General features: G+C 40.4%; 1 protein-coding gene across 2 annotated transcripts in view; it reads right to left on the bottom strand.

Moving 5' to 3' along the window:
* Positions 1-15,488, bottom strand: part of LOC124711249 (dentin sialophosphoprotein-like) — a 99,024-nt gene that overhangs the window by 28,375 nt on the left and 55,161 nt on the right. For both annotated transcript variants that reach the window (XR_007005447.1, XM_047241219.1), the window contains exon 3: positions 11,989-12,091. Coding sequence is in view for 1 of the 2 variants with exons in the window: in XM_047241219.1 (XP_047097175.1) it covers positions 11,989-12,091 (103 nt within the window). In the remaining variant the exon portion in view is untranslated. The remainder of the gene's footprint in view (positions 1-11,988; positions 12,092-15,488) is intronic.

Below are 15,488 nucleotides of genomic sequence, written 5' to 3'. Positions count from 1 at the left end.
ACTGCTGAAGGACATTAGATATTTTACAGCATTGTGTAGTGTGTACAGTAGAGAAACAGTTCAGAGACGGATGATTTTTTGTATCAGCCTGACACTACACTCTGGCATATAGCAGTATTTGTAAGACAACAATTTGGAGAAAATAACATTCATGAGAATGACTGACCCATCCAGAGTCTCCATCTGAATCCTATTGGACACCTTCGGAACGAAACAGAACGTCGACTTCGCTGCAAGCCGTAGTCCTTCTTAAGTAATAGAACCCAGTACGTTGTCCTCGATGGTGAATGTTCATCGGAGGTGAGGGTATCATCTGGAGTGCCCCAGGGAAGTGTGGTAGGTCCGCTGTTGTTTTCTGTTTACATAAATGATCTTTTGGATAGGGTGGATAGCAATGTGCGGCTGTTTGCTGATGATGCTGTGGTGTACGGGAAGCTGTCGTCTTTGAGTTACTGTAGGAGGATACAAGATGACTTGGACAGGATTTGCGATTGGTGTAAAGAATGACAGCTAACTCTAAATATAGATAAATGTAAATTAATGCAGATGAATAGGAAAAACAATCCCGCAATGTTTGAATTCTCCATTAGTAGTGTAGCTCTTGACAAAGTCACGTCGATTAAATATTTGGGCGTAACATTGCAGAACGATATGAAGTGGGACAAGCGTGTAATGGCAGTTGTGGGGAAGGCGGATAGTCGTCTTCGGTTCATTGGTAGAATTTTGGAAAGATGTGGTTCATCTGTAAAGGAGACCGCCTATAAAACACTAATACAACCTATTCTTGAGTGCTGCTCGAGCGTTTGGGATCCCTATCAGGTCGGATTGAGGGAGGACATAGAAGCAATTCAGAGGTAAGCTGCTAGATTTGTTACTGGTAGGTTTGGTCATCACGCGAGTGCTACGGAAATCCTTCAGGAACTCGGGTGGGAGTCTGTGGAGGAAAGGAGGCGTTCTTTTCGTGAATCGCTGCTGAGGAAATTTAGAGGACCAGCATTTGAGGCTGACTGCAGTACAATTTTACTGCCGCCAACTTATATTTCACGGAAAGATCACAAAGATAAGATAAGGGAGATTAGGGCTCGTACAGAGGCATATAGGCAGTCATTTTTCCTCGTTCTCTTTGGGAGTGGAACAAGGAGAGAAGATGATAGTTGTGGTACGAGGTACCCTCCACCAACCACCGTATGGTGGATTGCGGAGTATGTATGTAGGTGTAGATGTAGATATAGATCCAAAATCACTACAACCTCTGGTTTTAGCTCGTGAGTCAGAATGGATTGCCATTCCTCAGCAGACACATTACTGAAATGTCCCCAGCAGAATTCAACCTATCATAATGGCGGAAGGTGCACACACGCCATATTACTATCCACTAACAGGTGTCCCCATACTTTTGATCAAATAGTACATATGCCTCATACCTTCGTACAGCTTGCAATGTAAGTGCTGAAACTGTAACGAGCAATTATAAAACACGTGAAATCTTGGAAGATCAATACAGACGTATCAACTAGTCATCACCTAAATACTCATTGATTCTGACTGAAAGTGGACGAATAAACCATATGATATCAGTTTTAATTCAAATGAATTTTTGTTTAGTATAAAGTGACTTGACTATCTCCGACTAATGCAATAGCCATGCGGAGTGGCCGAGCGGTTAGAGGCACTATGACACGGATTCCGCCGCCCATCCAGCCAGAGGTTCGAGTCCTCCCTCGGGTGTGTGTGTCTTTAGCATAAGTTAGTTTAAGTAGTGTGTAAGTGTAGACACCGATGACTTCAGCAAGCATTCGTACATTTCAACTAATGCAGTAACAAAGAACAAATTGTATACAGAGGGAGGTATCCACTGTGGTTTTTACCCTCAAGTGCAAAAGAAACTCATATATGACTGCGTATTCAAATACAGAGATATGTAAAAAGGCAGAATACGGCGCTGCGGTCGGCAACGCCTACATAAGACAACAGGTGTCTGGCGCAGTTAGATCGGTTACTGCTGCTACATTGGCAGGTTATCAAGATTTAAGTGTGTTTGAACGTGGTGTTATAGTCGGCGCACGAGCGATGGGACGCAGCATCTCCGAAGTAGTGACGAAATGGGGATTATCCCGAACGAGAATTTCACCAGTGTACCGCGAATATCAGGAATCCGGTAAAACATCAAATCTCCGACATCGCTGCGGCCGGAAAAAGATCCTGCAAGAATGGGACCAACGACGACTGAAGAGAATCGTTCAACGTGACAGGAGTGCAACCCTTCCGCAAATTGCTGCAGATTTCAGTGCTGGTCCATCAACAACTGTCAGCGTGCGAACCACTCAACAAAACATCGATATGCGCTTTTCGGAGCCGAAGGCGTCGTACTAGTGTTCCCTTTAGCTTTACGCCTCGCCTGGGCCCATCAGCACCGACACAGGACTTTTGATGACTGGAAACATATCCCCTGCTCGGACGAGTCTCGTTTCAAATTGTATCGAGCAGATGGACGTGTACAGGTATGGGGACAACATCATGAATCCATGAAGCCTGCATGTCCGCTAGGTACCGTTCAAGCTGAAGGAGGCTCTGTAGTAGTGTGGTGCGTGTGCAGTTGGAGTGATATGGTACCCCTGATACATCTAGATACGACTCTGAGGTGTAACACGTAGGTAAGCATCCATTCATGTCTATTGTGCATTCCGGCGGATTTGGGCAATTCTAGCAGGACAATATGACACACCACACGTCCAGAATTGGTACCGAATGGCTCCAGGAATGATCTTCCGAGTTTAAACACTTCTGCTGGCTACCAAACTCGCCAGACATGAACATTATTAAGCATATCTGGGATGCCTTGCAACGTGCTATTCAGAGGAGATCTCCACCCCCTCGTACTTCTACGTACTTACGGACAGCCCTGCAGGATTCATGGTGTCAGTTCCCTCCAGCACTACTACAGACATTAGAGTGCATTCCACGTGGTCTTGCGGCACTTCTGCGTACTTGAGGAGGCCCTTCACGATACTAGGCAGGTGTACCAGTTTCTTTGGCCTTTCAGTGTAGCTGCCCGTCATCTGGTTGAGTCTCGAGTGTCACAGGGCGAGCAAGCGAAATATACTTAATAGGGACTGGCAGGGAGTCTTGTAAAGATTGCAAACGAAAGCACGTGCCCTTGTGCACATTCTGAGGTAAAAGTTTGCATGTGCTCATCGAGTGTCTTGGCCGCCAATATTTGCTGCGGCTACAGCATTTGCATGAAAATATTGGAAGCTCAGGGTGCAAAGTTTTCGGGCTTCATCTAGATGGAAATGTTGCACGCAGCAGCCAAACGTAACGGTGGCTTCGCGTAAAATGGCTCGTGGCATTATCTTCCACCACTACTGAGACGTGAAGAAGAAACCATCAGTCACCAAATTACACTGACAGCAATACAGCATCACCATCACCAAAGAAATGAACTTTTGCACAGTTTTAGGTAACTCAGAATTGTTAAGAAGCGCTGTCAGTGATTTCGATTCATGTGGTATAGTAAAATCTTTTTCTGAATACATGCGCGTTATTCAAATTATTTGTAAAGTTAATCACCTAAAGTCGATATACATCCAGTATCCTTACCATAATATTTTGTAAATATTTGTGTTTGTTTATAGTTGAAATTGTTACGACAACGCCTATGTCTCATGAGTCCAGTATTCAGTGACAGTGCAGTTGATCTTTCAGAGCTAATCTGTTTCATCTGCGTATGACAGTCGCATTGCTACTCCGCAGTTTAGCTGTCGAGTGATTTGTGATTTAGAATATTTAATTTTCAATAATTAGAATTTCACGTGTTGCGTAACTTTAAGGCGGTAGTTACAGTGCTTCGTACAATGTGAAAGCATTGATCCATATCCTCTCTAAGTGAAAGTCCTCTACACTAAACACAGGGCTTGGTCAGTTTAACGTAAATTCAGGTTCATTTGTGGAATATGAAATTCATTTGCTCCTTCACAGCTGGTAACGAAACCTTTGTATTCATAGTTCGATTTCAGAGGGATTGTCGGAAGTTTAGTTTGAAACTAGTTCTCTCCGAGTCTAAATACCGCTACGATGATTATGGAACCACTCGTAAAGACTATCGCTAAGGTAGGCGGTGCAGTATACGAACACTAGTGCGTTTATGTGTCTGCCACGATGCACTCTCCTATTATCATTGTGCTTTGGATAGAAGTTCATTCGCTTGTGATTGCTTTAAATGAAATATATATTCCGTTAGGATTTATTTCTTATTTCTTTATTTTAGTGAATTGTTACCAATTCTAACAGATCTTCGCCATTAAGAACACACCCAGTGACAGGATACTGTGTTGCGTAGCCAGAGGGGACACAAAAGAAAAGAAGAAATCGCATTTCGGTTTTTGGTAAGATCAATGTGTAGTTTCATTTGTCTTAAATTTACAACATATAAAAATTAGTATATGCAGTACAGTCAGCCATTGCGAAAAATTTAACAACATCACCATGACCTTCAATCCACATAGTAAACTTATTATGGAGACTCAGTTTACAAACACATATCGAAAGAAGACATAAAGTTTTGTCAACAGGTACACTAGCAGCACAAGAGGAACTCCAAACGGATTAATTCGACTTCGAAGTTTTATAAGCCACACCATCTCGAGGAGGAATATTCTCCTGTGCCGTAATAAACATAGCATTTTTCTTGTCCTCCATGAACATCTACGGTCGTAAACGCAAAAACAAAATTAAATCCATGATAAACAGCAGGACCAGATAGAAGCGGTCCACGACGAATTCCTATCCTGTGCTAAACCCTTCACCTCAGATTAGATTTTTGTATTATTTTTTATTTTATTTATTCATTTATTTATATTGTCATCAGTCTTGTGACTGGCTTGATATGGGCCGCACCGAATTCCTCTCCTGTGCCAACGTCTTCACCTCGGAGTAGCATTCTCAACGTACGTCCTCAGTTACTCGGTGGATGTACTCCAATTTCTGTTTTCCTCTACAACTTATATCCAAGTTTTAAATCTCTAAAAATATGTCCTACCATCCTGTGCCTTCTTCTTGTCAGTGATCAGTGTTTTCCACATGTCTCTTTCCTTTCTGATTCTCTGGAAAACCTCCTCACTCATTACCTTGACAATCCACATAATTTTCAACACTCTTCTGTAGCATCTCATCTCAAATTCTTCAATCCTGTTCTGGTTTTCCTACAGTCGATGCCTCAGTACCATACAACATGTTGCTACAAACGTACATTCTCAAAAATTTCGTCTTCAAATTTAGGCCTCTGTTAGATACAGGCAGACTTCTCTCGGCTTGGAACGAGGTATTTTCCAGTACTAGTCTGCTATTATGTTCTCCTTGCTCCGTCCGTTATGGGTTGTTTTGCTGCTTAGGTGACAGAATTCCTTCATCTACATCTTGATCACCATTCGTGATGTTAAGTTTCTCGCTGTTCTCATTTCTGCTACTTTTCGTTACTTTCGTCTTGCTTCCATTTACTCTCAATCCATATTCTATACTCATTAGATTGTTCATTCCATTAAGCAGATCACGTAATTCTTCTTCACTTTCACTCAGGATAGCAATGTCACCAGCGAATCGTATCATTGATATACTTTCACCTTGAATTTCAGTTCCACTCCTGAACCTTTCTTTTACTTCTATCATTGATTTTTCGATGTACAGATTGAACAGTAGGGGCGAAAGGTTACATCCCTGTCTTACACCCTTCTAAATCCGAACACTTCGTTCTTCGTCGTCCATTCTTATTATTCCCTCTTGGCTCTTGTACATATTGTATATTACGCATCTCTTTCTATAGCTTACCCCTATTTTTCTCAGAATTTCGAACATCTCGCACCATTTTACATTGTCGAACGCTTTTTCCAGATCGACAGATCCTATGATCGTGTTTTGATTTTTCTTCGGTCTTGCTTCCATTATCAAGCACATCGTCAGAATTGCCTCTCTCGTGCCTTTACCTTTTCTAAAGCCAAACTGATCGTCATCTAACACATACTCCAATTTCTTTTCCATGCTTCTGTATATTGTTATTGTCAGACACTTGGATGCATAAGCTGTTAAGCTGATTGTGCGATAATTCTCGCATTTGTCGGCTCTTGCAGTCTTCGGAATTGTGTGGCTGATATTTTTCCGAAAGTCCGATAGCATGTTGTCAGACTCATAAATTCTGCACACCAACCTGAATACTCGTTTTGTTGCCACTTCCACAATGATTTTAGAAATTCTTATAGAATGTTAGCTATCCCTTTTGCCTTATTCGATCTTCCAAAGCGCTTTTAAATTCTGATTCTAATACTGGATATCCTGTCTCTCCTACATCGACTCCTATTTCTCTTCTATCACGTCCTCAGACAAGTCTTCCTCCAGTTAGAGGCCCTCAGTGTACTGTTTCCACTCATCACCTCTCTCGTCTGCATTTAAGAATGGAATTCCGACTGTACTCTTGCTATTAATTTCATCGAAAGTTTTGTTGACTTTTTTGTATGCTGAGTCAGTCCTTCCAACAATTATTTCTTTTTTGATTTCTTCACATTTTTCAAGCAGCTACTGCGCCTTAACTTCATTGCACTTCGTATTTATTTCATTCATAAGCGACTTGTTTTTCTGTATTCCTGAATTTCCGTGAACATTTTTGTATCTCCTTTCATCGGCCGATTAAAATATTTATTGTGTTACCCATGGTTTTTCCTCAGCTACCTTCTTTGTACCTACTTTTTTTCTTTCCAGCTTTTGTGACTGCCCTTTTTAGAAATGTCCTTTCCTCATTGACTGAACTGCCTACTCAGCCATTCCCTATCACAGTATCTGTACCGTCAGAGGATTTCAGGCGTATCTCTTCATTCCTTAGTACCTACGGGAATAAGTACACAGGCCAAAAGTTTTGTTCCAAAGTGTTTTAAAAGATATTTATTGAGCAAATAATATTAGATTTGTTAAGTTCAGAATGTGACTCCAACACTCTACTGTGTGCAGCCAGGAACAGCAGCTGACGCCAACTGTGTGCGTTGCCAATGGCAGTTTTTTGTGGCAAATAGCCGGGTCGCGAGCCGGTAACACTAAGAAACTGAATTAAAAAACGCCTTCAGTCACAACTTTTCGTGCTTTTTAAATTCACAATGCATTTCGGACACTGTGGGTCCATCATCAGGTGTAATTTGTCTTAATACATGTTTTATTTCTTCTCTTGAATGAGGTAAAATGCGTACTCCTGTCACGGAAAGGTTTAATGTTAGGTTATTAATTTCGTAAGTCGAACTTTGAAGGTATGTGCAAAATAGTGGAACAGATGAACAGTGTAAACTTACCACATAATCCAAGGAAAGCGTTATTACCGTTTTAGCACCATCAAACATGCTTTTCTCCGTCGTTTTCGAAAGTGCACTTCAGTCAAGAGGCACATTTGCACACACATGTTTCTAAACACTTCACAGATATTTTGTACATGTTGTTGTCAAAGATGAATTTATTGAATTTATTCGTAGTGCTAAAGATATAACTAGTAAACAATTGACACATGCAGGAAATAACTTTAGAATAGGTCTTTAAAATTAATGAAATAACTGTAGCTTGCGAAATCTGTTTGTTTATTTAACATAGATTCGGATTTTTTGATTTTGTGGAAGTATCTCTCCAGTTGTTCTAACAGATTTAGGGTCGTAGTTAAGTAGTAATACTAAACTGTTTTCAAGACTGTTGATGACATGTTTCGTTTCCAAAATTTGCTGTGCAATGACTGATTTTTCGAAATGGTTGAGCCTGGAAGCATTTATGTGTTCTTGAAATCTGATTTTGAAGTTTCTGCCTGTTTTCCCTACATAGTAGGCAGGACAGTTGGGGCATGTACACTCCGCTGCTGTCGTATGTTTCCGTATTTGGTTTTATGTTATAGATGAGCGAGTTCCCCAAATTATTATTAATTGAGAATGCAACTGTTACATTTGTTTTTCTGAAAAGGTTAGTGTTTTTTTGTATAATGAGGCCCAGGTATGGGATGTTAGTGAATATTTTCCCTTCTTTCACAGTGTGGCCATTCGTTGTCCTACTTTTGTGTATTTGTCTGCTTAAATTGTCAATTATTTTTTCTGTATAGCCACTACTCATGACAATGCTCTTTATTGTGTCTATCTCAGTCTCGATGGTGTTTCCTTCTCAATCAAGCGAGTGTACTCTGTGTAGCATGGACCTAAATGAAGCATGTTTCTGAGTGGTGGGATGGTATGATGAGTTGTACTGTGTTATGTCTGTGCATGTGCGTTTTCTGTGTATGCTGAACTTGTGTTTTTCTTGGTGGTTGGTGATTTTAAGATCCAGCAAATTTATGCTTTTGTGGTCCTGGTGTTCTATTGTGAATTTTATGTTTTGTGGAAAGAACTGAATACTGCTAGTAGTTCTTTGACCTCATCTTTTGTTCCATCAAATAGCAGCAAGGTGTCGTCAACATATCTCCAGTATTATGTTATTTTACTTTTGAGTCTAGTGTCTTCATTAAAGAACTTACTTTCCAGATGATTGAGAAATATGTCTGTCAAAAAACTTGATATGCTACTGCCCATGGCAAGACCCTCATTCTGTTGGTAAACTTTCCCATTAAATGTAAAGTAATTGAGAGACACTATTAGCTGTAACATGTCCTTGACTTCTGATATTTCAGCAATTGACAGTTTTTTTATGTTTTATTAAGTTTTCAAAGATTATATTTATTGTTTCTTGAGTTGGTACTTTTGTAAATAGGTTAGTTACATCAAAAGAGTCAAACCTGGCACCTGCAGGATTATTTATATCCTTTACTTTAGTTGCTAATTCATTTGTGTTCCTAACTGAGTATGATTTATCAAACATAAAGGACTGTTTCAGAATTTCATTCAGTAATTTTGAGACCTTGGAGGCAGGTGTATTTTTAAAATTAACAATGGTCCTCTTTGGAACATGGAGTTTATGGGTCTTAGGTTGAGCTGTTAGTCTTGGGGCTGTGGGGTTCATTAACTAATACATTACACCCATTAGAACTAAAAGCTGCTGAAGAATATGTTGAAAGTATTGTAAGCAAAATGCCAACTGAAATCACATACAGATACCAAAAGAAACTAGAAGCCTTGCAACTAAAACTGCATCAGCAACAGAACAACCAACCATCAAACAAACACAGGTTTATGAAAGAGTCATTAACCAAACTGGCATCGCCTTCAGTGAAAAAGAACACCATCTACTCAGGAAACGGCTAACAAACAGTGTAAAACCCAGATTAAGTGACAATAACCTCCAAAACCTCATCATACACACTAAAAACGCAGCTGATTTAGCTGACCTAAATAACACTGAACTGTCTTAGCAAACAATATAAATAAAATTAGCCAGAAAAGCGTAAATGAGTATAATGAAACCGCCAAAGCAGTTTATAAAGCGACAAAGATGGTAAATAGCATAACCATGAAACTCAATCGTAACAATGCCATGATTCTGAAAACTGACAAAAACAGTTCTATAGTAACTCTGAACAAAGATGAATACATCACTAAAATAACATAACAGAGCTCAAACAAGATCCAACGATAAAATTCCAAAACGAAATCAGAAAAATGGTCAATAAATGCAATTTCCTCTTCACAGAAAAACAAGCAAAAACATGCATTTTAATGAACCCCACAGCCCCAAGACTAAGAGCTCAACCTAAGACCCATAAAATCCATGTTCCATTGAGATACATTGTTAATTCTAAAAATACACCTGCCTCCAAAGAGCCCCAATTGCTGAGTGGAATTCTGAAACACTGCTATACTTTTGAAAAATCATACTTGGTTAAGAATACAAATGAATTACCAACTAAAATAAAGGATATAAATGTTCCTGCAGGTGCCAGGTTTGACTCTTTTGATGTAACTAACCTATTTACAAATGGACCAACTCAAGAAACAATAAACATAATCTTTGAAAACTTAATGAAACATAAAAAACTGTCAATTGCTGAAATACCAGAAATCCAGGACATGTCACAGCTAATATCATCTGACAATTACTTTACATTTAATAGGAAAGTTTACCAACAGAATGAGCACTACGAATAAATTCAATAAATTCATCTTTGACAACAACATGTACAAAATATCTGTGAAGTGTTTAGAAACATGTGTGTGCAAATGTGCCTCTCGACTGAAGTGACATGTACGAAAACGACGGAGAAAAGCATGTTTGATGGTGCTAAAACGTTAAAAACGCTTTTTCTTGAATTATGTGGTAAGTTTACACTGTTCATCTGTTCCACTATTTTGCACATACCTTCAAAGTTCGACTTACGAAATTAATAACCTAACGTTAAACCTTTTCGTGACGGGAATATGCATTTCACCTCATTCAAGAAAACAAATGAAACAAGTATTAAGACAAATTACACCTGACGATGGACCCACAGGGTCTGAAATGCATCGTGTATTTACTAAAGCACGAAAAGTTATGACTGAAGGCGTTTTTTAATTCATACTTCCAGTGTATTGAATACAGTTACGTTTGAAGCTGCAAAATATGGATAAAATTAAAAAAAAAATTGAACATCTGCTCAAGGATGGACTTATAGTGAAATGGTTATGCTCGGCTTCTTGGAGACTATTTTCAGCCGTTCATGGACTCAGTGACTTGATCGCTATGATGTTCCTAGGCAGCATTTACTCGTATTTTCAGGGATCGCTCAAAAATGGTTGCCGCTTTTCATCCCGTTAGTCCTAAGACCACTTAATTTAATTCACCAGCATCCGTTTTCAAAATACTTTGTCCCCTGCTTTTTTCATAATCATTTATAACATTTAATGAAACACTTCGTAGTGCAATTCTGTTTTTATCACAAATATAATGTGTTCCACGTGTAATCTTTGACGCCACTTCCAATTCAATGTTCTACCTCGTAAAAAAAGCGAATCAGTGCCGAATTACTACGGTAAGGAGCAGAAGACACCAAATTGAGTCATGTACAAATCCGGAAACCGAGAACGTTGGTCTCGTTTCGATTAACAGAAACGAATTCGTATTTGAGGCCTGCGGAGGGAGCACTGTGGAGCGAAAACTGAGGAGTGGCAACGGAGAACAGAGAACCGAGATTCGAGAATTGAGAAGCGAGAACGGAAATCGATTCTCAAGAACACCAAGAAGTCTTTGTAATCGAGTACTTCGTAGATCTCGGTTCTCAGATGACCCATCAGTGCAGGCTGCCAAACTTTTGAGGATCGGTGTTATGTGGAATATTAATGAATATTATATGTGAGTTTCAGGTAGACGTTAAGTAACACCGCATACGTGATGAGGAGAATATCATCTAGTGGTTTTCACGGGGAACAATCCATAGTGACACTGCCCACAGTCAGAATGATATTGAAACAACAGTCATGAATGCCAACTGCAACTGTAATGTGAAATGTGAGATTTAGGTAGACATTAAGTGACACTGGGGAAACTTGATGAGAAGAGGAACGTTAAATAGTAGTTCGCAGATGGTAATAATGAATCATTAAGATATCAGCCATTAGATTTAAAGTGGCTCAAGAGTAACGTGTGAATGAAGAAAAAACAGTAAATGTAATTTACAATGTTTTACCTAGCTTCTTATGGTTTTCAAGGGGAACAAACGAGAGTGACAATGACTGTAGTGACAAAGGTTTTGTAACAATGGTTATGAGTGGCAACTGAAACTGTTAGAGCTGAAATGCTTGTTATATAAACACTGATTACATCTACGTAATTTTTCTTTCTGAATTACTTAATATAAGCCGTCTACATACTAATTATTATCCAAATGAATTGAAATGAGTAATAATCAGAGTTTATTAAATTAGCAACAAGAACCTAGATACTGGGCACACAATCAGCTTCCTATGTGTACCTACATGTGAGTTAAAACTCCTCTATAGAAACCGGTTGCCTCGATGAAACATCAGACCATAAATATCCTTAGAAATATAGGAAGGAGTCGGCGCGGAAGCTTACCCAGAACAGCCATCGTTGGTACACCAGATGGTGCTCCCATCGTCCGCACAGTGGCAAATGTCACAGCCGCTCTGGAAAGTCTGCCCCGGTGGACACAGCGTATCTGCAACATGAAAGGAATACCAGCTATGGCAGCTACACCTAGGCTCCCTCTACTAATGTAATGGCACTGTTGAAGTATACTGAGATTTTACAGCACATGAGGGAACTGGTCAGCTCACCTCTCCTAAAACTCTAACAAATCCATGGAGCGTCCTCGGGAAACTAGAAATATGAATCCTGTGACTCGAAAATGAATTATTACTCTTAGATGTACATGAAATAATTTATCAGCAATCATGCCTGGTGGTTCAGTGGTAAACTGAAAGGTCGCGGATTCAAAATATGATCGTGTCACGGAAACATTTCAGTGTGTCTTTAACCTAGCCTTCAACTGCCAATGATGTGAAAATTCGACGAGACCGACAAGTGTGTTAGAATTCACGTTAAGTTGTCTATTTCCATGGTAGGACTGCTGTGGTACACTATGTGATCAAAAGTATCCGGACACCTGGCTCAAAATGACTTACAAGTTCATAGCATCGGTAAAGATGGAATTAAATATGTTGTTAGCCCCCTTTAGCCTTGATGACAGCTTCCACTCTCGCAGGCATACGTCCAGTCAGACGCAGGAAGGTTTCTTGGGGGATGGCAGCCCATTCTTCACGGAGTGCTGCACTGAGGAGAGGTATCGATGTCGTTCGATGGGGCCTGGCACGACGTCGGCGTTTCAGAACATCCCAAAGGTGTTCTATAGGATTCAGGTCTGCGCAGGCCAGTCCATTACAGGGATGTTATTATCGTGTAAACACTCCGACACAGGCCGTGCATTGTGAGCAGACTCATGATCCTGTTGAAAGATGTAATCGCCATTCCCGAGTTGTTCTTCAACAGTGGGAAACAAGAAGGTGGTTAAAACATGAACGTAGGCCTGTGCTGTGATAGTGCCACGCAAAACAACAAAGGGTGCAAGCCTCCTCCATCAAAAACATGACCACACCATAACACCACCGCCTCCGAATTTCACTGTTGGCACTACACACGCTGGAGGATGACGTTCACGGCGAATTCACCACATTCACACCCTGCCATCGGATCGCCACATTGTGTACCGTGATTCGTCACTCCACACAACGTTCTTCCACTGTTCAATCATCCAATGTTTACGCTCCTTCCACCAAGTGAGACGTCGTTTGGCATGCACTGGCGTGACGTGTGGCTTATGAGCAGCCGCTCGACCATGAAATCCAAGTTTTCTCACCTCCCGCCTAACTGTCATAGTACTTACAGTGGATCCTGATGCAGTTTGGAATTCCTGTGTGATGGTCTGGATAGATGTCTGCCTATTACACTTTGCGACCCTCTTCAACTGTCGGCAGTCTCTGTCAGTCAACAGACGAGGTCGACCTGTAAGCTTTTGTGCTGTGCGTGTCCCTTCACGTTTCTACTTGACTATCACATCGGAAGCAGTGGACCTGGATATGTTTATGAGTGTGGAAATCTCGCTTACAGACGTGTGACACAAGTGACACCCAACCACCTGACCACGTTCCAAGTCCGTGAGTTCCGCGGAGCGCCCCATTCCGCTTTCTCACATTGTCTAATGATTACTGAGGTCACTGACATGGAGTACCTGGCAGTAGGTGGCAGCACAATGCACCTAATATGAAAATGTATATTTTTGGGGTGTCCGGTTACTTTTGATCACATAGTGTAGGTTAAGGACGCGCAAGTCGTCGAAATGTTGTCCAATAGGATTTTTACCAAGCTATTGAGCTCCACGGAATTACAGAAGAGTTGAATTTCTCTGTGCCAAAGGCTATTCTGGAATGACACACAAGGAAATTGTCAACTAATTGGAGAAGAGTAATACATCTACCTCATTCAGACATTGAAGCTAGAACGAAGATTGGGGAATTCGATGAATTCTGACGGTTATGGGAGGCTTCTGCGATTGTAGTACTAGCTCATTTGTCACATGATCTTATACACATATACTTAATAATATTTTTGTTCGTCTGAAACATAAATTTTGTAATGCTAGTGAAGGAAAATCATGGGAAAAATACCTCTCTATTAGGTACGAATATGAGTCCAAAAGTAAAAGGCGGAGAACAGGAGTGAATACTTGCTAAGCCAGACACACCGAATCAGGAGTGTCGTGATCGACGAACAGTACATTCAGTCGGCTGCTAGATATCAGCCATTAGAAGTTGTACTGTGAGCAGACAGGCTGTAACGTCTATCGACAGATTTTATTTAAAATGCTTTAAACTTTTGACATTAAAAATTTATGTGAAAACTCTTGAAGCTTTTTAAGTAAAACAAAAACTGTTAACATTCTGCACCTTTATTCTTCGTTTCTGTGTGCTTTCATCCCTCTGCCACCAGAGGACCCCGAATTTTAGCGCGTAATATAGCGGTGTGTAACGCAACTGTGCCATTGCGTGAGAAACAATGTACTGTAATCGAGTTTCGAATTCTATCCTGTATGTATTAATTGAAAGTTTATTTATTTATTTATCTTATGGCAACAACAGCAAACATTGACAGGTACATAAAGTTTAATTTTACATATATATCTAGTTAAATATTTACATATAGTTTAGTTTTACTTTTGGCACAAATTTTATACACATTTTTAAATTATGAAAATTACTACTTTCAAATTACTTACTACTTTAACTGATGTAATTGCAAGTTAAAAGAAAAAAAGACAGATACATTTAATCATAGTTCAATATCTAACAATTGAAGCCAACTAACAGCAGAGGGAGTAGCATTAATAAAGTCATTATATGGTCCAGGATACTTCCCCTGAGGACAGTCTTTAACAATATGTTGAACACTTTGTTATTGGGCCCCACAATAACAGGCTGGAGAATCTCAGAGTCCCCACTTGTGCATCATAGCGTTGCACCTGGCGTGGCCAGTTCTTATTCTGTTCAGCCTTGTCCACTCACTTTTCTGCAGATGAAATCCTGGTAGGCTTGCAGCTGGGTCTTGGACTCCCTGATGTGCTATTGTTGTAGCATTCCACCTCCTGCGCACTCTTCTCTGATGTCGAACTTCTTATCGTTCCTTCCATTATGCCACAGTGGACTGCGAGATTTTAAGCGGTCTGGGGGAGGGTTGTTTAAGACTGTATGAACTGGGCGGTTTTTGTGGTAGTCAGGGTGGTGTAGTTTCCTTCATTCTCGATTGATTGCTTCTTGGCGTCGTATTTCAGGTGGTGGGGTGTTGCTGATAGTGTACAGCCAGGGGGTGGATTTTAATGTGCACTTGATAATCCTCATTGACTCGTTCAGGTGTACATCCAGCTTCCTCATGTGGCCACTATGTTGCCACACTGGAGCACAGTATTCGGCAAGTGGTTACACCAGCGTAAGTACTGCAGTACGTAGAGTCGATGCGCCGGTACCCCATGTTGTACCAGGTAGTTTGTTTACAATGTTGTGTCG

This window comes from Schistocerca piceifrons, chromosome 8 (assembly GCF_021461385.2).
Source record: "Schistocerca piceifrons isolate TAMUIC-IGC-003096 chromosome 8, iqSchPice1.1, whole genome shotgun sequence".
NCBI classification, from domain to species: Eukaryota; Metazoa; Arthropoda; class Insecta; order Orthoptera; family Acrididae; genus Schistocerca; species Schistocerca piceifrons.
Note: the sequence above shows the minus strand (reverse complement) of the source record. Positions and strands in the feature narration are given on the sequence as shown.